Source organism: Nanorana parkeri, unplaced genomic scaffold (genome assembly GCF_000935625.1).
Source record: "Nanorana parkeri isolate BGI_ZX_2015 unplaced genomic scaffold, ASM93562v1 scaffold279, whole genome shotgun sequence".
Lineage (NCBI taxonomy): Eukaryota > Metazoa > Chordata > Amphibia > Anura > Dicroglossidae > Nanorana > Nanorana parkeri.
In genome coordinates, this window is record NW_017306547.1 from 948085 (window position 1) to 973808 (window position 25724).

Genomic DNA, 25724 nt, shown 5'->3' on the forward strand with positions numbered 1-25724 from the left:
CCCTTGCTCCCCCCCCCCCCTCTATTTCAAATTGTAAAAGCCAAAAGCAGGCTGGCTATTGCACCTGCCCACTGAGCAGAGAAGCAGAACTGAAAGACAACTTTCTCTCTCAGGTCCGCTCCCCTGATCAGTTGCTGATGTTTTAATAGTCAGTCTGCTATTGGCTATTTCAAATTAAAATAGCCAATAGCAGTCTGGCTATTGTCCCGGCTGCTTACATCCATCTATCGCCTGTGGAAGCTAGACGACAGGCGAATAGGGCCGCGCATGCGGGGGAATTGGGGGCTGCGCTGCAGGAGCCGGGCTGCGGGGTGCACGTAGCTGATATTGCCTAGGGCGCAAAATAGTCTAGCACCGGCCCTGGTATCTACCTTACATGTTTTGCTCTGGGGGAAGTCTGCTTCACACCTCTGTGCACTTTCTGTATATTTATAAAATAAAATAAAAAAATAACGTGTCATGGAAGAATCACATTAGCAGTGTGCTGATTTTTAAGCCTCATTAACATGCGCTATTAGTGTCAACATGTGGCAAGAATCTGTGAATTCCTGCGGCTGGGATCACAAGTGGTTGCAGACAACTGAACAAAGCAATGACAAGCTGACAGCGGTTATGGACAGATACCCAACCCTGGATGCAGACTGACCTATTTGTATAGTTTAGGTCTACCATAATGTAGATGATCTAATAATCACAATGTTTTAGGAATATTGTCTCCATGTATAATTTATAAATATATATGCACATTGGAGCAGATTCATGTTCTCATTACTTGTGTAGCTTCCACTATTTCCTGTCTAGCAGTAAATGTACAGTGACTTCGCTTATTTACTACTTTCTTATCTTCTGCTTCTCTCTCACAATGCAATATAACAGAATAAACAATTAGTAAATGTGTTTTCCTATTATTTCCAATATAAAGGATACATGCAATCATTACACAATATACTCAGCAACCGGTAAAGCAAAACAGCAATGCCTGTTGTGTTGTAAACCCCATAATAAGATCCGACGGTGTATAACTCACCACCTAAAGCAACAAAACTATGCACTAAGCAAGCATACCAATACTATATTTACACTCCATGTACAGCTGTGTGCCCACAAAAGCAGTGTGACACCTGTATTGGGACTCAAAATAGTATTATTACTAAGAAAACATACCACATAATGTGACAGGCAGAACAAAATGTGACATTATGAAATAAGCTCAGCAAAGATGATTTGCATGTTTAACAGGATGTCACAGTCCATTACCAGTTATATAGTAAACTGCAGCAGATGACGGTGATTTCATGCGGCATTTAGGCCCTGACACTGAGGCATGGGTTTAGTGTATTTACATTTGCTATATCTTTTTCTGTCATATCAGCCATTTCCGGCCACCGGAGTATTTCAAGAGGTTTTCATTCCATCATTCTCATTCCATCGCGCTAAAGTTGGCTACACAGCTTGATGAACCTGCCTAAATTTCCTCAGTGAGTGCCCCCCCTCCACCAGCTCCCGTCCAGTATCCTTCAAATGAAAAATCGAAAGTGCCAGGCAGAACATTTTCAGCATAACAGCACCTGCATATAATCAGATGATGACACTGTAAATGTGGCCATACACCTATTGATTATCGTTCCATTTCTTTCGTCCCCTCATGGAACCGTTGTTCCATTTCCTCTTGAATACCCCATCATGCACAGACCAATATCGATTTTGATTATCGTTCGTTAGTAATACTAATTTCGTCGATCGACAGAGCGGATTTTTGTTTGCGCATGTGCAGTGTTCATGTTGCAATTTTTTTCATACAAAAATGCCAGTAATCCATCGTTTTTTGTACAATTCGAAAAAAGTTTTAGAGAAAATTCGGCCAGGAATACAGTAAAAGAAATTGTAGGGTTCCCATCAACTGATCGATCATCATTCGAAACGCCTTTTGTGGATGATTTCCGAACGATAATCGATAGGTGTATGGGCACCTTTAGGCTGGCCCTACACTGCTATATTTTTCTCATTCAGCCTGAGAGCTGAACAAGAAAAATAGAGCAGATTCCTCCATCATCACAATCAGGGTGTCGATTGAGGAATCCCACTGTTTGCATTGTCTGGCAGCCGGTCAAAACGCTTGAGCAGAGCCAGCGTCTCATTGGCTGCCGGCTCGTAGATCTTCCGGGCAGCTCCTTTGATCAGCTGATTGAGGGATGCCGACCGAAAGGGTGCCGGCAGCGGCACACACTGTGCGAATTTCAGCCGGTTCCTCAGGTGTATGGGCACCTTTAAGTATTTTGACATTGATGCCAAACGTCAAAAATCACTAGCAGCAGCAGCAGCGGAAGATTCCTCCATCCACACTGTTTAGGTTTTCCATGGTTAAGCCGAGCGGAACAAAGCAGCAGTGGATAGAGTGGAAGGTGACGTGCTGCGTACACTCCAGAAATGCTGTGAAGGTGTTACTTTGCCTGTAGTGGGAAAAGTACATGGCGACTTCAGAGGGAAATTATAATGGTTTTCAGTCAATTTTATTTTCATTTTTTTTAAAATATTTATAAACATCTTTTTTGAGTACTGGTATTTTTTTGTTGTTTCTTTTGAAGGGAATATGGTGGGGTTAAACCCGTTCAGTTAGTTACGTTTTTCTTCCCTTAAAAACTTTTTTGTTTTGCACATTGAATTTCCCTGTCGGTAGCACAGTACTTCGATCATTTATGTTATATCTTCTGTTGCTGGCATGGATAAGAGCATTGCATTTGTTGCTGTCATTGTTCAACTGTATATTGATTTGTGGGTGAAGGGTTTGTCCAATAGGGTAATAGTCTTGTAGAGCATTTGACATGTTATTAGGTATATCATGTTTGCTGGTCTTATAGGATCTGTACTCCGGGTGTGATCCTGATCCTGGTACCCTGTAAGTAGTGACAATGTGTACGCGGTTGGAATTGTTCCATTTTGTACTGGGCTGTCTAGGAAACTTCACACATTTGTCCATTTTAGATTGAGTGGTTTTCAATGTGCAAGAAAAGTGGATCCTGGAAACATTTCCTCCTTGTGCAGGAGGGGCTGGAGTTATTTTGTAGTTCTTCATGGGACTGCCAAGTGTGGTTTAACGGTGACAACTAGTGGGGTGTAATTTAATTTTCAGTATGATTACATTATGGGTTGGTTTTTAATTATTATACAATTTACACAGAGCTATACATAGTGCATAGTCACATCAGTCCCTGCCCTCAAAGGGCTTACAATCTAAGGTCCCTATATCACATGCATACATACTGGCTGATTTAGAAAAAAAAGCCAATTAACCTACCAGAATTTCAGGGAGAACATGCAAACTCCATGCTGATAATGTCCAGACTGGGATTCAAACCGGTGACACCCAGTTCAATGTATGTGTGTGTATGTATATACATATATCTATATAGATCTATATATAACTTCTAGGTACTCCTAGTGGATATTTCTGTCTGTGATATCAGTTTGACCTCTTTATGTAGCCTCATGATGTTCATTATGGCATTCCCTATGTCTGCAGGTTTTATTCTGAAACAGTTGTTCTCTCTCATAGGTTTGATAGTTATTTTTTTTTTCTGCAATTAGTTCTTTTTCTGCCGGATTTTGTCTGTCACCCTTTTTATATATACATAGAGAGATATCGTTTGCGTTCGTTTTTTCCTTGGGACTTTTTTTGCCTATATTGCTTTTTTGTATGTGTGTAGATATTTCTTATGCCTCATTTGTTTGAAGGCTCATATATGTGACTCATTTATATATGTTTCAATTTATTAGATATGTATGATTATTAGCTCGGCACAATATTGTTTTTTCACATTTTACAGATATTTAGTTATATCCTTAGTGCTTGGTAGCTCATATTTCCACATTACACTTACTGGCGCTGATCACCTTTATTGTTTAGTTTCTGTATGTTGGGAATTGATGAGGTTCTGCCATATGAGGCAGCAACATTGTTTTATACCAGACAGGGATTTAAAAGCTAAACTGTGAGGTCACATTATATTGCTATTTTTTGATTACCATGGGAGACGGTACTGTTCTGTACTTTAGCGTATGTGAGAAGAGCATGCTTTTTTTTGTCAGTACTACATTGCACAGGCTGTGGACTAGGGCTGCAACAACTAATCGATTATTGAAAAAGTTGTCAACTAACACTTTGACATTGTAAAGTAACAGCTCAGCTAATACACAATAAATTAATATTTAACCACAACATCTATGCACAATACATTAGAATTGCTATCTGTGAGTTTCATTTAGCTACAGAGAGCCAGTCCCCAGTTGAGCTTTCTGAACCTGTGTTCATATTGCAGATATAGTGACAGCCAGGCCGTATTGTTCACCCAGTCTTTCAATCAAGAGGACACCTTATATACTTGAGTTATCAAACAAATAGGGTTATAGTATGTCCAGAACATCCATCGAAAGGACCCCATATTTTCACACTGGAGTGGATAACTGCATTTGTGATCTGTGACCACATTGTTTCCCCACTCCAGCTTGCAATTGAACACTTTTCCAGATCAGCGATTGTGCATATACAGTATATGCAATCGCACATTGTGTATGACAGCACGGCTGTTGCACACTCACTGTTAAGGTGTTATTACATCAAATACATGATAGTACTGTGTTTGGAGCCTATGGGTATGGTTCTGTTGCAGTTGATGATCTGATTGGTCTTATACTTGCCATCGTTTGAGAATAGAACATATACATAAGTCCTGGTCCTTTAGGGCCAAGTTTGTTTATGTATATGTGAAATTATAAAGTTTTTTTTGTGTTATATTTGGTTCGCTTTGACATTACTACGCAATATATATTCCATCATTTTGTTTTATTGAGACACGCATAGATGTAGCTGCAATTTTTTTTTTTTTATTAAAGCATTATCAATCATATTAAATTATATTATGGTACATCATTCTTTTTAGGTGTAAACTGGACATGTTGAAAAATATATGCACCACGTTTGCATGACTAAATCCAAGATACCTCAACAACAGAGTCTGTTGTTTCCTACTATACTAATCAAATACTCCATAATAAAAAACACAGATTAGAATTGCAGCAGTTAGAGATGCACTCGGCAAAACATTCACTTCAGATATGTTTTTCTTCATCAATTACCTTATATGACCACATTAGGTCAATGCCATTGACCCAATATGGCCATATAAGGTGAATGATGACACAAACATACCACTCTTTTATTCATGTGCGGCGGTGGGGAATCCCTCCCCCTCCCACAGCTAATTGGGCCGGCACTGAAAGCTTCCTTCTGGGATCAGATGATCTTGGCTTTGGTGCAAGCTCATCGCTACTTGTGACACAAGGACAGGAAATTGGGGGGTGGGGAGAGCAGTTATCAGGCAAAAAGGCATGGACTGCAAAAAAGAATTGCCAAAAAACTTGTTTTTTGCTTTAGGTCTATGGCCATCAGCATCTAAAAAGTAACATTATCAAAGCCAAAATGTATGGTCTTTACTTTTATTGAAAATATGTTTTACTTAGTACATGACAAATCACATCATTTTTATGGATCATTAGAAACTCGGAAAACAAAACACATGATTGTTCCCATTGTTTAGTAATAGTTGTGGTAATCTATATTCAACCTGTAGGCTTAAAAACAGTCAATGAACACAGTCAAGGTCAGTTGTTTTGTAGCGTTACCACTACACTTAATGCTACCCTCTACTGTGGAACATTAGTTACTATTACCGTTATTGCACCTCTTTAGAGACTTAAATTCAGGATTTTGTGGCTGCCAAAATATTTCAAACAATGAAAATACAATTTACAAAGTCATCCTTAGTAGAATAAAAAAAAAAAAATCCCAAGTCCTGAGAATGTTATAAAAGTCACCTATGAGCATTCATATGCCTTCAAACTCTGTCCTCCTATTGTAGCTATATACAGTATATGTTATTGCTAAAGTCATGACACTGTAATGAGATTTTTACAAGGTCCTTCCAATGCCTGGCTTATAAAAATAAATACATCAAGGGGCTATTTTTAGCTTTTTCGCAAGAATTTATGCAGGCAAATTAACTTATTAGGTATGTGTGGATGGTGCTGTGCTACATTCCCTCTCCCATTCCTGCATATTGGGTCGCCCCTAAGAATGTAAAGCTGCTTTTCAGGGGGAACACAAGGGTAGAACCCAGCCTTCTGACTGCAAGAAGAAGCAGCTTTTCTGTGCTTGTAATGTTTGTGGACTTCTGCTGACATGTCAGACAAGAGATGTATGAGGTACATCCACTGTAGGGTAAAAAATGACTAATGACCATAGCATATTGGGAACAACAAAAGCAGTTGTAGGAGAATCACATATAAACTAATGTGGTCCTCATGCTCCATCCCACAAACTCACCCTCTGCACAGAGATCAGTAAGCCTTAAAGTGACACTAAACTCAGGAGTTAAAATCTTAAAAATACATTCAAGTGCCCTAAACTATTAACAGAAATGTATCTTATCTGTGTATCACTCGGCTGTAGATCCTCAAATCATCTCTGAATTGGTGCTGACACTGTCCTTCCTTCTGGAGGGTGGCTACTTTTCTTCCCCATGGTCCTCATGTGTGTTGTAAAGTAGTCACCACTCCAAGCTTGCTCCCGTGATAGACTACAATCTCAATACAAATTAGTAATCTAAACATGAGGATGTAGTCCAGCACGGGAGCAAGGGCTACCTTAGAACAGACAGGGACCATGGTGAAGAAAAGTAGCCACCCTCCAGAAAGAAGGACAGTGTCAGCACCAATTCAGAGATGATTTGAGGATGTACAGCCAAGTGATACACAAAGAAGTAACAGTTTTTGTTAATAGTTGGGGTACCTGAATGTATTTTTAAGATTTAACTCCAGAGTTTAGTGTCACTTTAAAAGTCAATTGTTGCCCACACAGTTCCATTACTACCTTCTCTGAACAATCTACTGCTGTGTGGGGACATTTTAAGTAGACAAAAAGGTGGAGATCTAAAAGAAATCCCTATGATGTATATTTTTTTTACAATAGTCAGTAACCATTGAATCCAGGGCAGGATCCAAGCTTTTAGCTATAACATATCAAGAAGTAGGATGGCAAATGTTGAATTTGGATAGCAATAACAGTATTTAAGTAAGGACTATACATGTTAAATTAAAAAGCAAATTGAGCAATAGAAAGTTGAAGTTGTGCTTTTAGTATTTGGTCATTTATATATATAGTCACTATTGAATCTAGTTTGGCAAAAAAAATTATATCTTTAGCTACGTTCTATAAATTTCACAATATGAAAGTATATCCTGTAAAGCTGCTTCACCTTAACATAGTTAAGTGCTTCAAAGATCATCAAATGCTAAAAAGAAAGCATATTCTTACATAGGTATATAAATCTTTACCTAACAGTATCATCTACTTTTTAAATGACCTTTAAACTGTCCTAAAATATAATTTATCTTCATTTAAGTATATATAACTTTATGATAATTAAATCATAACTTTTAGATTTTATACACATACCAATAAAATATTTCCCAAGTGTGCGGATTTTTAAAGAAATTTAAAAACAAAACAAAAAGTTAACAAAAAAACAGAAAACAGCAGCGGTACACGTATGTATGAATATATGTACTGTATATATCATATTTTACATATTTATCTGTTTTCCTATTTTAGGCAACATAGCATTCAATAGATGAATGATCATGTTAATTATATTTAAGGCATCAGTGCTTCAAGGGCAAATGAGAAGAAAAAAAAAAAATACAAACTGCGTAAAGCATCATCATCTTAGTGGCACATCTGTAAAGCATTGCACAATTCACCCGTCGGCCACCTTTCTCAATACATACATTAAAGTTTAATCCACTTTCAGTGCTAGTGCAAGACAAAGCATTGTAGAACCACTCAATGTTCACAGGGGTTTAACAATACAAAAGGGAAACTCAAAGAAAAAATTTGACATCGTTTCTCTGAAGGTCGTTTATCGTGTTGAAACGATCTGGTAATATTCTCATTTTGACAGTGCCATCAGCTCCACAGGAAAATATGTAGTTGGCTGGTCCAGTCTCTATCTGCATCACTCCCGTTCCAATGTTCCTGAAGAGGGACTGTCTTGCATGTTCATTGAGGAAGGTGTGCAACAAAGTGAAATTTATTAGACTCCAGACCTAGAAGGAAAAACAAAATATCAGTGAGAAACCATTTCAGGCCAAAATACGATATGAAAAGGAGGGATAATTCCCCATGTCGCTGTAAAATATTTGGTCTGGCCAAAAAGCTAAAGGTGATGTAATCAGTCATACACTGTAAAGTTACTATCACAAGTCAGTGATGTCACTGCTGCTGGCTAAGCCCACAGGGAGGCAGGGTGCGGCTGCAGAAATCACAGGAGTGCACAGATTTGATAGTCCAAACCATTCTTTCTCAACCAGGGTGCTGTAGCCTGGGTTTCTAAAAATTTTGTGGTAATGGGACTATAATGTGAAGGGTGGAATGAAGACTGATGTGAATGGGGGAAACCCACTTTTTTTTTACTGTATCATGAAAGTTAACAAAAAACAGACTTTGTCAGGCTGGATGTAGACTGTTAGTGAACTGCCATTACCAAGTCTTTTCAGCTTTTCAAATGACTGAAGGTAAGGTTCTCAGTTTTAAACCGCTCCAGTATAGCCTTAGCTGTGTGTTATGATCATTATCCTGCTGGAAGGTGATGCTCTGCAAAGTCGCAGGTGTTTTGTACTGTAATAAATGAAATATGGCAATTTGCATTGTCCATTCCATCAAATTTCTACTAAAAATGCAATTTGCTTGCTGCTGTCACACTGACTTAATTGTTTCTAGACTCTGTTTAGTGACCTGGACCAGGTGAGCAGATCAGGTTTTCTGACTTCAGTCCAATTTCAGTTTTTGCATGCTTATCAGTCTGTGTCTTCAAGTATTGAAACCAGAGATGGCTGGACAATCAGCATTTTTAGAAGGTGGTCAGCAATGTCAGCATACATATTTTTCTCAGCAGAAGTCATGTTCTAAAACTGCCTTGTTGTTACAGGGCTTGCTGCAGCCATCATATGGGACATGGCCATTAGCTAGTTTTTAGTATTCAGGGATGTTGGACAGATTGGAAGAAGCAGGGGAGAAGTCTAACTCTATTTCTGCAGTGTACAGGTCCTGGAACTGTGTACTATGGATCCTTTAACCGTTAATTGATCCATAGTACACAGTACACGCTTCCAGTACAATGCAGAAAGAGTTACAATTCTCCCCAGCTAACCTGAATAGGTTACATTTTAACGTATTCAAGTTAGCAGGGGAGAATTGTAACTATTTCTGCAGTGTAGTGGAAGTGTGTACTATGGATCATTTAACCTATTCAAGGGGCAGGGGAGAATAATAACTCTTTAAATGACCAGGTTGCAGGAGTAACAATTCTCCCCTGCTTCTTCCAATCTGTCCCACTTGCCCCAATTAAACTTGAAGCTATACAAAGTATTGCTGATATGAAGCAATGACTGAGAAATTCGATTGGATATGGGAAATATTATGAACACGCTCCGCAAGAAACTGCCCTAAAATCATAGTCTGTATTGTTTTCGAAAAAATGTCACATGTCCCTTTAAGAAAAGGTATTGGTAATTGGTATCAGCGAGTACCTGAGGGAAAGTACTTGTACTTGGTAATAAAAAAGTGGTATTGGGACATCCATAAAAATGACGCACCTAAAATTTAGGCCCTGCTGCATTGTTGTGCAGCAAAGCACAATGCAGAGCACACCAGGCATAGTGGTGCACTGTGATGAGGTTTCCATCCCTGCATTGATGTGGCTTACTAAGGGAACTGGTTGCACTAGGGATTATTTAGCGGATTTAGTAAATGCTTTATGCATTCAAATCCTCTTTTTTTATTTGTAAAGAATTATTACAATTATGTTGACTGATTACACTTTACAATTACCCCCTATTTTGTGCAAATCAGTGACAAACCCTCTTTTAAATCCATTTTAATTAAATGCTGTAACACCACAAAATGTGGAAGGCACTGTCACAAGGTTAAAACAAATGCAGTGACTGATGTGTTGTCATTACTGCACACTTGGCATCTTATCCCCACTAACAAACTAAATGCTTTGAAGCCACGAGACCCTCTACAGTCACTTCTTGCAAGTCTCATGCATGCTTATGTTAACTATCCAGTTTTCAGGAGGCAGATGTATAAATCTGTGGTTAAAATAGAAAAATCCATTTAAACCCTACATATATGAATGGTAGTTTTGCAGTTATCAGGGATTTAAAAAATAAAAATAAAATCCCATATCTGATTAAGCTTCCACCTCCAAATGGGAAACATAGAACAAAATATTTAACTAAACACTCATATTCCTAAAGCATTGCATCAAACTGCACTCCACCCCAAGTTTTTGTCGCTTTGCAAAGAATAAGTATAAGCTTTGTTACCACAGAAATATATTTTGGACATGATGGGGATTACATATGAAAGGTTTGCCAAACACAAACATTTCTTGTTGTCCATAGCAACCAATCAGCTTCAAAATATCATTGTTGCTGTGCAAAAGTGAAAATAAAACTAAGATCTGGATTGTTTTTTATGGACAGGGAGGATTTTATTTTGTTATGGGCAAAACATATCTTGCTGCTTTTCGCCCCAACAGAAAAATGTGAGTGAAGCCTTGTACTACTATAGGGCCAAGAAAGATTTTGTAGATATTGAACACTTGAAAACAGGCACTTACCTTGATGTTTCCCTCTGCAGATCCTGTAATGAAATATTCCTCTGTTGTGTCTACAGCAATGGCCTTCACAGCAGAATCATGGCTCTGGAAAACATGCCGCTGTTGTCTCTGACGCAAGTCAAACAAACACGTGAATCCTTTCCTACCTCCAGATATTAGGAGCTGATTTTTTGGAGCATAAGCAATCACAGTTGCTCCACTGTCGTGGCAAGTAAAGGCTGAAAACCAAGTGGAAAAGATAGTAAACGTTTATTTACATTGAGCAGTACCAGTACAAATGGCGATAATCTCCAACAATACTTCTACTGTTGCAGGATGTAAACATGGTAAATACAATCTTGTACAATTTTCTGTGTGTTATCTATGTAAAAGTTCTATTTTTTTTATTACAGCTATTTCTATAGCACCAACAATTTACAAAGCACTTCACATACTGCACGTTCACATCAGTTCTATATTTGATATATTCTATAGTGTTGCCAATTTGAATCACATGCTGGCTTCTTATATCTGTCAAGAACTCCAGTGACATAAATCCCTACAAGAATTCTCCGCTCTGCCCAACTGCCAGGGTCATCACAAAGCCCATTGATGTTGTCACACTCTTCTGTACATATATGAGGAGTCCGGCTACAAAGATGTGACATTCTCAGTAAGGCTTTGCAGGTATATGGGGAGTGAAGCTACATCTTCAGTAAGGCTCTGTAGGAGGGAGTGGAGGCACATAATGCTGCACTGCAGCATCCAGCTAAATCCTCAGCATCAAACAAAGAATGTAACATTAGAGGTAATTTTATTATGTAATGTATATTCACAGAGCCCAGTTGTGACTGGTTCTCTAAGTGTTATTTTCTGTAACTTCACACAACCCAGATTGGATGGATGCTTCAGCCCTGAGAGCTTCTGTGTGAGCGTTTTCCGGCTGCTTATCACAGCCACTACTCACGGTGAGTGCACCTTTTGAGGGGATATAGGTGGTATTAACCCTTATCCCCAACACAGTTCACGGAATTTCTTTTGAACATTTGTCTTTTCTGGAATATTTTTGGAACAGTTTTCTTTGATTTTGACACATCACATCAACTTACAATTTATGGTGGTTGTCACTAATTATTTCACATACCCTGTGGGATCAATGATCCAGGGCCATTGATGACTTTTTCTTATAAAAAAAGATTTTGAAGGCACTGAACATTCATGTGTATGTTATATGAATATAATTTATTTATCTGAATCACTTATATATATTATATTTATTTATTAGAATTATTTTATATTTATATTTAATTAAATTTAGGATTTATGACATTCAACACATTATATGTTGGGGGCGCTGCATAATTTGAAAGTTATCTGTTTTGACCCAACGGTCGATTTTGCTGCAGCCTTCAAACTAAATTGGCACACTAGCACTTATACATTTTTCTAGGTCCAGCGCAGAATCACTTATATCTATACACAACCCAGATTACATGCATGGCAGGCTGCCCAACTGGCACTGAGCTAAAACATAATGCATATTTGTGTGTTTAAGTCAGGTCTAGGGATGAATCCTAGGGAAAAAAATACAACATGTAGCCGTGCAGAATTCAGTTTATATGATGCATTTACCGATGTCATAGACATTATATTACCCAGAAAAGACGAGGAATAAAATCGTGTTATGCTAAAACATTTGTTGGCTCTATGCTGAAATGTGGAAAGCTACATAAACAAAGTTTTCTTCCTGAAATCAGATGCCCCAAAAATGTGCATTCATTGATGTTACCAGAAAAGGTAAAAAAAACTTACCATGAACTAAATTATTTGCAGGTGCTACCAGAGTATCCCACATACAGACATTTCTAGAAGGGTGAAGCAAAGAAAAATACATTTAAGATTGTAAAGCAGAAAAACACAAAACCCTGACGAATTGCTGTGAGGATGGTTCCTGGAGCTATGCAGACTGCAACTTATGAGCAACCCAGAAAATGAAAATGAAACGCATAAGATAAAACTCTCCATAAGTCTAAGTTTCTGGAAGCAAATCATAAAACCCTTATGTTTTTCTTGTTCATGTTCTGTGCTTCGTTCACTGTATCTGCTAGACCAGGGGCGCCCACAATTTTTCATCTGGAGATCTACTTTTCAAATGACGAGCTCATTGAGATCTACCAACGAAAAAACAGCTGCATTCAGGGGCGGGAGGGGCGTGGCGATGCATTGAAGACAATGGCACCGCAGGCAGGCCCCTCACACTTCAATAAATTTACCCAATTTACTGTATGTGCACAAAAACCATGTAATGGAACTCTTGTAATAATAAAGTAATATCAATCAGCAATTACCCCACATACTGAGGAAACATCTCAATAATGAGCAGAATACAAGCTGAAATATAAAACATCGCCTCCTTTACTCAGTATACTGCTGTTTTTTTAAACACCTTTTGGGTATGGGTTGTGGGACTGCATGGTTCCAAAGTATCAGGATAGGCCAGTGACAGATTTCACTGTTGAGATATTCAAATAGTGATTCGGCAATAATCCTTTCATTTGAATGTCCTATCTTGTCACATATTTGGACATGTGAAGATCAACAGAGCAAACCATTGGCTGGGCCACTATGCATTCCGTTTTGCAAATGATCACAATATAAAATAGGCACTTTAGTTAAGCTGGGTGCAGGGAGTCGAGGATTATCCTCTCTTTCTACACTGGTATATCATTGCACCTTGATATAGATCAGCAGTACTGGAATTCATAAAAAGAAAGCGTTGTTGCAGCAGAGGTTTTCTGAAGGAGAGGATTCTTACAGACATATATGTTTGTCCTGTAATTAAGCGGACAATGCAACATTTTACATATTACTTACCTGCCATCACTGGACTGTCCAGCTGTTGCTATCAGGGAAGAGGAACTAATGAACACAAAGTCATTGGTGGTTTTGTTATGGCACTGCCAGGTCTGTAAAGCAGAGGAAAAAGCAAATAATGAATCAAGCATTAGGACTTACATGCAGTAAACGGCAACAGAATAAAAAATAAAAAAACTTACCAGATAAGGCTTAGCGGGGCTTCCAGTAGCAGCACTATACTTCCAGTTGGTCTGATACAGACTGATAAACCCATCAGCATCAACAACTCCAAACTACACAACACAAGGATGAAGATGATGAGAACCAAATCAGTGGTTTTATCACATTTTCCAACAAACGTTTAAGGCTGTGTACATAGTGTATGAAGAATAAAGAGTATTTTTTCCAGCAAAGAGAAGCACTTAAGTGACATTAGGGCCTGTTCACATGACGTCCGTTTTGTGTGCTGACCGGCTCCGTACGCTGCATCCCAATGTATCCCTATGTGTTTTATGGGCTCCAGTTCTCACGTGCGCTGTCCGTTCAGCTTACACCAGAAAAAATACTGCATGTCACATTTTGTCCGGTCAGGAAACGCAAACGCGTCCAAAACGCACTGCAGCTAACATACTAACAGCCCCACTCCAGATCCGCACCTGATCAGGACCTGATATCATGGGAACAGGCCTTTAGTGAAAAATTTTTTTCCCTCCCCCCCCATGTTAATGTTAGCACTTACCTTAAATGATGTCTCTTAATCCAATCTTCCTCTTCTTTCATGATGTTTTCATCCGTCCCTCCAGCGGTGCAGCGGGTCTCCGATCCAGCGATGGCTCCTCTCTGCTTGCAGGCACTCCCGATCCAGCGGTGTCTGCATGCGTCCATAGACTTACCTTGCGTCTCTGCTCGTCTCTCGCTCGAAAATCCGAACTGCACATGTGCCCGCCCCAAGATGCTTTGCGGCCGCCCGAGAGGTTTCGGATTCTCGAGCGGGAGCGCGCAACGAAAACAGGGTAAGTGTAAACCGCTGTTAAAGCGGGTTTTTTTTTTTTTAAAGATGTGACATACAATAGGATGTGACTACTTTAAACAGTAAGGCACTCCTGTACCAGTAGGCTGGGCTACCAAAAATGCTTTTAAATCTCTCTGAAGGGCAGCCCTATTTGTACCCTCACAATAATGGACAAGTCTAGGAGAGATGATAATCGGTCAAAGTTGGTGACATGTTGTGATTACAAACAAAAGTGATTTAAGAGCTGCACACATGCTTAGGTGTGACCCCTGACTGCATCACTCAATCTGCCAAAACAATAGCCAAGTGGATCATTCACAGGCTTATTGGTTGCTATGCAAATGCAAGCAGAATATCATCAGAAAATATCCATATAAAGCTTTATTTATATAGATACATATATTGGTTCATACTTGCAAAAGCTATTTAAAAAAAATATTATTTCAGGTTGATCATGGTTAATTAAAAACAGTTTTCTCTTTCACAAATACTTAGCAAATGATTTCATGTTAAGTTACCACCTAGTTCATTCAGGCAGTAAATTAATACATATAAGATGGTTCAACTTTGTTTGACCTATTACAGCACTAAGGGAGTGTCCTCCCTGCCCTGCATGGACTTCAGAGGGAAAATCATCTTTGGCTAATGGCCACTGTACTGGATCATGTAGTAGAAGTAAGTCTCCAACTTTTACAATACAAGCAGCGCAGTTCTAAAAACATACTATATTAGGTTTGATATCATTCATATAAAAGACACTTTCATTATGCCAGAAAAGGTGGACAGAAAAAATGACTGCACACACTACATTTGTACATTTGAATAGTGCTAAATTTTACAGCTCTAGCCCACCCTATGAGTTCATATAGGGAGAAGGAGTTTTCATTTTGAAGTGCTAAAGCTTTCTACCCACGGCTTCCGATATCTTTTGTTTTAATGAATACACAGTAGAGGGCACATACCTTGTTCCCCTGATGATTAAACTTTATCCGTGTTACCCTGGAATTCCCACCAGTCCGGAAGCATGTAATCTGCTGCGCGTGACCCCACTCAAACATTTTTACACTGCCATCTTGAGCACCAGTAAGATCTAAAGCAAACAATATAAAAGCACATAATACAAATCGGATATACTTAAACCTAATCCAGGGCACAGTATTCATAAAACAAACTATGTAAATCAACACTATTTAAGACAGTCTGTCCATCTAATATTGAGACTCCACCCTATGGATAATCCAGTGTATAAGAACATATCCTAAAGTGCCAGTCCATCCAAAAGTGATGATTTAGATATTGGTAAAGCCTAATGGGTCGGGTCAGCCCCTGGTTTCTTAAATGTTTTGGTTACTCCAGTGATGAGATCTCCCTGCCATTATTCATAGCTGTTACTTTACACGTAGGAGTTTTGGGTGTCTATCATATAAAATAAAATCCAACAGGCTGGACGGTACCAGAGCAGATGTGGAGACCCAGGAACGCAGATTCACATATGTCCCAGAGAAATAAAAGAAATGATCAGATTGTTTAAAGTAACCCTGGTTATAAAAATTAATAAGTAGAACCCCCCTCACTATTACCTGTAGAAGACGATTGTAAATACCCTTTCCCAGTGCTTATGCCGATGAACACAGCTCCTATCATGAGTTCCAATACCCAAAAGCCCACTGAGGAGTTTAAAACACCTGCTAGTGTCAAATTCCAGGTCCCATGTTTTCTTATTTGACCTCCACATCACTTCTTCATCCTACAATGGCGTGGAGGTCAGGGAGAGAAACTAGTGAGAGCTGTGGGGGACATTAGAGACGGAAACTTCTGGAAATGTTGGCTTCCCAGCGGATTTTGGGGGCAAGAGAACTCGTTATTCAGTCTTCTTTTACATAGGATTAGAATACAGTAACTTCAAGCAACATATGGACATCACATAAAAATGTATAAAGGACAAACGTTAACCATTTCTCCACTCACATTGTCAGATGCAGGAAAGTACAACTGTAAGCCACTACAATTGCAGTAATTGTCATGTAATGCACCTAGGAGTTGCTAAAGTCATATGTGAAACCCAGTACAGTGTTAAAAGTTTGTTTACAGTCTCCCTCTGTATGCACACAAACACATCTTCACTAAGGCGGCGGTAACAGGGATTTTATTCGTCGTTTGTTGCAGCAGGGTCTTTAATTCTCCAGTATCTACTAAAAACTGAATTAATGTTTGGCTGAACTGATCCTTCAAAGAAGAAACTTCATCAGTTATATTTATCAGATACATGATCTTAGCAATGTCTTTTAAGTAAACCTCATGTATATTTATATATTTTAAGAAATGTATACAATGCCTGCATTATTTTATAGTACATATTTCTGATGAGCTTCATAGTCATACCTGAAAAATTGACATTCCTGAAACCGGGTGATAAGAAGAAGAGGTGGGGTGGGGTGGGGTGGTGGGCGGGGCTAATTGCACCACATTTTACTAAAAGTGCATATGTGAAAGGCAAAAGGTGTGAAAAATGACATGTGTACAGGCTCCCACCTTCCTTTCCCTCCCTGTTATTTGATTGCCAGACCACCTCCTCCACAAACATCACGCCTCTTCTGTGAATCTCTCTTCTTTCCCAGTCATTGTAAGTGTGGGCTGGCTCAGCTTGCTGGATGCCAGGGAGACGTTTCACTTCTGGATTGCAAAACGTACCAAGTATTTGTAATGACAATTAGACATTCTGGAACTGCAGCCAATCAAGCAAGGTCTAATACAGTCACATGACAGTATGGGAACTTCCCAATTGGTTGCAGTATCAAGATGTCTGACTGGTTACATGTTAAAATGAGTAAATTTTCTTAATTGTAGGGCCACAGCTATTTCAATCACTGTAGCTCCCATTCCCACTACCCCTGCAGCTCCTCTCTGTCGTTGAGATATGCCAGTTCTAGTAATGACCAGGTATTGCAGGGCCATTTCCGGCAGGTTCCAATGTATGATCATAGTAAGTGAGAGAGCACAGAGAACCTATTCTATGCTACTCTACCTAAATGGCCTCATTACATCTCTAGTTGCTATCTTTATATCAGACTAATGAAGTAGCTTCCTGAAGGTAAGAATCAGCAAATATGTAAAAATGTGAAATTACTTTTGCATAAACTTTACAATAACTCAAAATATGTACAAATACTATAATTTCCCCTCTAATATTCTTGCAAAGACACAATGAACTCACAGTAAGGCAGTGTTGGATGTGATGCCATTCTTCGAACATCTTTGATTGTTCTCTTTATCATCTGTTTGGGGGGAAAAATAGACTTTACTGTTGATGATTTCACATTAGTCTTAATGCACTAAACAAATAACTTAGAAAACTAACACAGGTACAGTAATGGTGGCTCTACGTAATTTACCAATATACAAGACTGCAAAAGGGTTTACTGCCTTAATAACGCGACCGGCCATAAGCAATACAAATTTCACACGTTTATGAATATATGTTACCCCTTTCAACAGTTATAGTCATGTTTATGTGTTAGAGATCCTTGGTTGAACATTTGCCTGTTGCAGAAAATGTAGGTTGTTGTAAAACACTGCCATATTGAAGGAAAAAAAAATTAAAAATGTATTTTCAAAGGAAAAATTAAAATTCAGAGGAGTGCAACTATGCTAATACCAAAACCCAGCAGAAAATCCCTATCCTTAATGATAAATCAACCTTTCTATAGGAATTGTGCGGTTCAGATTTCACCATGTCAAATGTCATTTTGAGAGGTCATCGTGTGTGTACAACTAAGGTATGCAATAATCAAGGATTTTTTTTATTAACGGGAATTAAAATGTATTTACAGCCTTTAAGTATTCTGTGATGAAAATTCAATGTGCAGGTTGCCACAAATTATATTCAAATTATTAGTAAGGCCTCTATTGTTTTGATACATTTCCAGGAGGGTTTCTTCTTAGGTCTACATAAAGTTGAAGTGAAATTGTCTGATTATTTTCCTTTGCTTTTCTTTTGTCTAAATGGGATTAGTGATTTTTGATGCGTTATGTAGTTGGTATTTATCTATTGTTTGTTGCAGAATACCGATATTAAAAAAAATCTAGTTAGCCCTTTAGGATAGGTGTATTTTCCCCCAGTCACCCTTCTTCCGTTAAACCGTTTAGAATATACATGACTGGTGAAGACATGCACGGTTGCTGTGCTTTTACAGACACAAGGACTTCTGGAGGGTAGTGTTGGATTTGGAAATGTGCCATTTTATAATCTTCATAAATTTCCAACATAACTTCCCTTTATAGCTTTCTATGGAAACAAGAATATTGATAAATAGGCTTGTTTTTTTTTTTTTCTCATTCCAGAAATTCCAACATGATTACTGTACATATCTGCCAAGAGTCTGTGAGGATTATGGGTACATTATTTTTCAGAAGACATTTCATTAAAGTGTAGACACAAAGAACCTCAATTTCAAATCTTCATATGAATTTAAACTGCACATTTATTTTTTAATGATGTGCAGTCATACCAACAGTGACCCTGCACTAGGAAATTACAGGAATCTTTAGAGGAACCAATATATTTTCCTGTCTGCAGTAAAAAGAGCTCAGTAGTCAAGAGGTTCACATAAACAATGCATTTATCATGCTGTACAAAAACTAGACAGTAGGAAGCAAAGCATACTATTATGTAGAAATTCAAGAAAAATTGTATTTATGGGTTTATATTGTATTGTGGTTGTCTGGTTGTCCACTTAAATCTTGAAGGTTCTGTCAGTTGAGTTTACTTAGATGTAACTATGCGCGTATTTATTTACCAAGCGAATATTATAGGCTGCCTCCGATCTTCCTGAAGAAGTTTCATTGAAACGTGTAGAAGGCTGGACCCATAACACATTTATATAAGGCTTATTCATTAATTATATTCATCATTATGTTCAGTGTACTGTCATGAGGAAATTGATGATAAATAAATGTATTGAGTCGATTGTATATAATGTATGTAATATGTGGTCCAGGGAGGTGTGATGCTGGTGGCACATTTAATAATGTTATGAAGGGAGCTGCTATTTTGATATGTTTTAGCAGGAGTAGTAGATATCATTTTATATGCATGTTTTAAATAGGATGTAGTGTCAATATACCTAAAATATGTGACTTATGTATTACTTTATGTGTGATGATATCCCTTTATCTTCTGGAGATGACACCTTAAAAGCCCCCTTGAGTATTGTGTGGTGTTGTGCCTTGTTTTGTGTAATAGGAGGATGGATACTTACCACAGATGCACCCCTTCCAGTCTGAACTCCTCCTAGCCAAGGCATGTTGATGGGGGTGCCTGGATTACTGTGGGTGTAAGGAGTGGATCCCTGCACAGCTGAGAGGTCATCACGTGTGTGTACAACCAAGAAATCATCTGGTCTGTAAAGTAGAATGAATATATACATATATATCAGACAGTCTTGTCATCAAATACCCTGTTTAGCTATGAAAGCATTATAGTATGATTCCTTGCAAAATAAAGGAGTCTAAATCAACAACACATAGAAATATTACACTACTGAATCCTCTGTCTCCGACATTGCCGCATTGCTTAAAAGCTTATGCAGCTCGTTTCAGTTCATGCTTTTTGCAGGGCTGTTTTGTTCTATAACCATAGTGTTGTGTCCAGCTCCATTGATCTTTTTTTTTACTGGCAACCCAACCGAGCACCATAATAGAGAGAAATGCCACAAAAGTATTTTAAAGTGTATTTCCACTTTTGCAGCCAAATTGGGATAACACCCATTTTATATTTGTTACATGTTCCCATTCAAGTAGAATAAGCTAAAAAATATTTTTAAAATGCTTCTTGCAGTTTAAATGGCTTTCATTTGGGTTAGTGTTTCTTGGCTTCATAAGGGTTAAAATGTCTACTTGTCTTCTCCTTCCTTGTAATGTTATACAATGCGATAGCAATCTATACAATAAACCGTTTTTGACTTTAAATTCTATTGGAGTGCGAGTGACTTTATACATACACTTATCTTGGATTGCAGAGGGATCTGCAGTCAATTTGGCACCCACCCAACTCTAAGGATATTATTCGGTCAGGAGTGTGATGGGTACACTGGATTTTGTATTCTATATTAATGATGTTAATGAGAGAAACACCATCGCTAGACTGGCCATACACTGTTCTATTTTTTTCGTTCAACCTGTGGGCTGAATGAAAAAGTAGAACAGATTCCTCCATTAACGCTTACGAGCATTGATGCACAAATCCCCCACTGTTTTCTTTGTGTTGCCGATTGGCTGCTAGCTCTGTTCGGCCAAGAATTATCCAACCTGCTTCTCTGGTCAGCTGATTGATGGATGCCAGAAAGAAGGGCGCCGACAGTGGCACCCACACTCATGAACCGAACTGTGTATATACTACATTAGTCTTTTCTATAAGGACAGGCCACTGTGAAGGTGCTCAGAAAAACCTAGATTTAGCCATGTTACCTGCTGCAAAAAAAAATCTAAAAAAGGTAAAAACTATTTTCTTTCTAATTATGTTTGTTATGCTGCGTGAATGGGTACACAAACATATAGAGGGGATTTCACCAATTTGAACCCAAAAGTGGAAATACACTTTAAGCTGGCTTCATCAAGAACCGGCTGACATTCTCTCAGTGGGTGTCACTGTCTGTTGCCTCCAGTCCTACATCCTTTGAATAAAAAATGGAAGGAGCTAGAACACTGTTGGCAGAACAGAGCTTACATCCAAACAGATGAAGGCATTTTGACAGCTGGCGGGACCGACTGTCAAAATACAATAGCAGCAGCAAGAGATTCCTCCCATCCATGCTGTCTACTCGTGTATAATAGTTTTAGTCTCTCTGCCCTTCAACTGTACCGATATGTGCAGAAAGACTCGCCTTCCTTGGTCCATCCCTCTCCCTTCATCAACATGTTAATGAAGTTACCAAATAAAACCTGCTTTTAATACATGCCTTAGTTTGGCTCTAGTGATGTCATCACTAGATCTCCGGTATGCAATGCAGGCAGATCATTGCTGATTGGGGATGGGGGCTAGACATAACTTTTTGAAAACAGCAGACTGCCCCACGTAAAGCCCACATGTAATCCTAAACCTCCATGATTGAAAGAAGTGAAATTCAATGAATGAAAGGTGCAGCCACTCTTTTCCTCCCTAGCTAGGGACAGTCAGACTGGGGAGCAAAAGAGCTAAATGTCGTCTAGCCAGGAAATAAAGTGGGCTTCATCTGAATTGCCGCAGCTTCCAATGCTTATAGTGCGCAGTGAAGTTAGAGTAAGCAATTTCAGTACAAGAGTGGAACCTGTACAAATGTGCAAGACTAAAGGGGAGGCTACAGTTCATGTTTAACAGCATACAGCAATTCAGAAGATTATTAAAATCAAAGAAATGCATACCCTTTATTTTCTGTTTCAAAGTCCTCATCAATCCAGGAGTAAACCTGGGTAGCCAGTATTGCAGACACGTCAAGCTCCTGGATATCGTGGCTAGACGCAATAGCAATGCAGTTTCTGTTGGCCTTAAAATAAAGAAAAATGCAGACATTCAAAAGTATGAAGTAAACCAATTATTCCAAGGAAATATATTAAAGTGCAGGACACAGGAGCATAGAAATATTCCTATATTCCTGCAAGAAGATGTCCCATAGACACACTCCTAAACCTTGTGGACGCCTTCACAGAAGAGTTGAAGCTGTTATAGAGGCAAAGGGTGGGCCAACTCAATATTGAAGCCTACGGACTAAGACTGGGATGCCATCAAAGTTCGTGTGTGTGTGTGTGTGTGTGTGTGTGAGATATATATAACCAAAACGGAGTATTGTAGTATGCAATGATACCTTTCTTATTGGACTAACAAAATATATAAAAGACAAGCTTTCGCATACTACAATACTCAGTTTTGTTTTTTTATACATCTCTCCTGGACTAATACGGCTTACCCATTTACACATACATACATACATATTACACACACACACAAACAACACACGCTACGATACCTTCCCCGATACCGACCGGAACAGTGCCGCAGGGGAAGATGGAGCCAGCTTACCGTGCGATCAAGAAGCTGGGTGGCGAGTAATGACCCGCATCCCGGCTTCCTGATTGCCCCGGAAGCCGACTTTCTGGCATCGTGCCACCCGAACAGCTGGCTCCTTGCTGATTTGCTGGCAGGCTGAGATTCCAGCCAATCAGCATGGAGCAGAGTAGCCGGTCATTACTCGGCACCCGGCTTCCCGATTGGCCGTGAAGCCGGCTCGATGCTGATTGGCTGGGAAATCCATATTTGAATAACTGAGCGCCCCAATTTCCAAGCTCTCAGGGTGCTCTGATACAGAGCTAGTTATGCATGCAGGCAGCTAAAGGAAAAAAACCTATAAAAACATTTAGCTGGTGGTTTATATAGTGTTGCCATTACAAGTATACTTGCCTTAAGAAATAGAAATGAGGTTGAAAATACATATCACTATATTTTGTGCAACACAAAAATACAATTGTTAAAAAGAACATATTACATAAGCTTTTGCAGAGTAGTAATATTGTCAAAAACAGAAGATACTGAACATACCTTATTTACTGCAAATGCAGTGATTATGTCAGACTCTTTGTGGATTATTCTTGCTCTTCCTCCGGAAGAACCCTGATCTGTTTCCGTCTGGAGACAAAGAATTTGATTCACCATAAGAAATATAACCTGCATAAATGTATGTGTGCTCATTGCTTGCACAAGTTTTAAAATCCAAGCCCCCACCAGATTGCAGCAGTTTAATTTGTTAATCTTTTTCAAAGTTTTAATAAAATAGGATATTCAAAGAATCATTTACAATATTGCTATTGTGATGGAGTGTGTTTAGAAAGGACTCAGATATATATACTTAATAAATATTTATTTAATTATAATCTGCGTGTCACAGATTGACACGCAGGAGGAAAGAAACACTGTTTCACCACGGCTCAAAAGGATCATTACACCAATTGATGTGATGTTTCTGAAGGTAAGGGAACGTTGGGGGCACAATGGATTTTTTGCGATGTGGACTCACTTAAATTCAAGCACTGAGGCCTGGTTCACACCGGCGCGTCCTGGGAATGCGCGTTTGCCGCGCGGCCTTATTTAAATGGGGTCATATCCATGCGGCAAAAAGGCTCCTGCACCATTGTGTGCGACACACAGTTTTTTTTTTCTACCTGGCTTGTGCGCGCTTTCCACGCGCGTAAATGCAGTGCAAAACCGCGCAACCTGTCGGCAATGTTTGGGGCTTCTACAAATACGCGATGATCTAGTAGGAAAACGTGTAAATTGCTGCATGCTCAGAACTCGGAGTTGTGAACCAGGCCTTAGATGCGTTGCAACAACAAACAACTGCATAATGCACACTAGTGTTATGAACACCATAATGCAGGTTCACTGGTGTGAATGGGCCCTACATGTGTTGGTGTGAATAAGCCCTTATTTGTTTTATTTTTTTAAATTCTTTAAAAATTTTTACTGTACTGTGAGGGGGGTCTTGGAAAATATCAGGGGCCTAAACAGATCCCTAATATTTCCCTTTTGAGATAGTGAAAGAGGCCGAGGACAAAGAGCCCTCAATCTCCTCTTCTGCGGCCTTCCACTTACTAACAGAGAAATGTTCAGTACAGAGCACTTCCCTGTTCATTCACAAACAGAAGTAATAGTAAACATGTGATGCATTGTTTACTAGCACTTCAGTTATGAATGAAGACAAGAGTGATCAGTACTGATCACTCACTGTGTTCATTCAGGAAAGGAAGGGATTGGCAAATATGACACACATATTTATTTATTACAGGTATTTATATATTTACCAACCCACTGCTCTTCTTCCTGACATCCAATGCTCTCGCTGTGTGCTGCCCCAGCTGACGCTCCATCCTCCCCTCTCTGTGAAGCCACAATGTGCCCTGATCTGTGTACTTCCCAAAACCCGCTGTCACCACTGATATGGGAGGGGGGAGAGCAGAATGCAGGCATAAAACAGAGAGGATCTGTGAAAGGCAGGGCATCATGTAGGGAGACAGAGCAGCACCAGTGACTGGAATGCCATATTTTTAATGAATGATTGTGATCAGCTGCTGACAACAGCTATTGGTTCAATAAAGTCTGGGGGACCTTTCTATCATAAGCTTATAGCAGACGGGAGAATGCAGCCATTGTTAGGCATACTGAGATGGCCAGCTGGAAGTATTTTGTTCTGCTGTATTCCTCACTTAAGTGGCAGGGAAATGGTTAAATGAACCATCAATGTAAAACAACAAACTAATGAATTTAAAACTCAGCCCATGTGTTTTTTTTTTTATTTATCAAAAAAGACCAGTTAACTTAGAAGACATCTCCCCTGATATATAGAATAAAAAGGCAGGGAAATGCCCCTTTTTACTTATACAAGAAATCCAACCATTCATTTAGCCTGCCCTCACCAGGGGCAATATTGCATTCATAATTATACCTGAAGAATAAAGCAATCTCGTATTGTTGTTATGCAGGATTTATAAAGTGCCAACAGCTTGTGCAACACTTTGCAAAATCAATACTACTTCCGTTTCAAAAAACTATTTGTAAATATAACAAACGAATAACTGATCATAACTTTCACAAACAGGATAATATTAAACCAAACCTCATTCGAAGATCTTTTCTTGGTAAAAATGTTCCTTATAAAGGTTTCTTGGATGCCCTCTTGTTTTACTAGATACTGCCAAAGCCTCTTTACTGGCAAGCTACTTGAGTGATTGGAACTAAAGAGTAAAAGGAAAAACATATGATGCATTGTACATTACATACTTATAAAATGTCAAAGTTATTACCAACACTGAACCAACATATTTAGTAGAAAACAGTTAACTAGCCAGGTGGAAAATTATTTCAAGGTGTGTACTAAAAGGCTAATAAAAATGACCTATAATCTACCAAGATGTAGAAACTACAGGGGACAGGGCTCCAGAAAAGAGCCCTATGAACCACAGTCATAGTTATAGTTATAAAGAAAGATCAGTGGTAGAAAAATAAATCTGATGTCCTTATCCTTATTTTTCATACCTCCAACTTAAGCAAAAATAAGAAGGCAACACACACACACACACACACACACACACACACACACACACACACTGCATGC

General features: G+C 38.9%; 1 protein-coding gene across 1 annotated transcript in view; it reads right to left on the bottom strand.

Annotated features, from left to right (window-relative positions):
* Positions 1 to 7406: 7406 nt before the first annotated feature.
* The window catches only part of DMXL1 (Dmx like 1), a 127046-nt gene continuing 108728 nt past the window's right edge, over positions 7407 to 25724 (bottom strand). Inside the window, exons 33-43 of the mRNA XM_018557308.1 lie at positions 25227 to 25344; positions 23156 to 23242; positions 21985 to 22106; positions 19845 to 19986; positions 17801 to 17861; positions 15549 to 15676; positions 13775 to 13867; positions 13593 to 13684; positions 12531 to 12583; positions 10740 to 10957; positions 7407 to 8160 (exon numbers count right to left, since the gene is read on the bottom strand). Coding sequence (XP_018412810.1) covers positions 7936 to 8160; positions 10740 to 10957; positions 12531 to 12583; positions 13593 to 13684; positions 13775 to 13867; positions 15549 to 15676; positions 17801 to 17861; positions 19845 to 19986; positions 21985 to 22106; positions 23156 to 23242; positions 25227 to 25344 — 1339 coding nt within the window. The 3' untranslated portion in view covers positions 7407 to 7935. The remainder of the gene's footprint in view (positions 8161 to 10739; positions 10958 to 12530; positions 12584 to 13592; positions 13685 to 13774; positions 13868 to 15548; positions 15677 to 17800; positions 17862 to 19844; positions 19987 to 21984; positions 22107 to 23155; positions 23243 to 25226; positions 25345 to 25724) is intronic.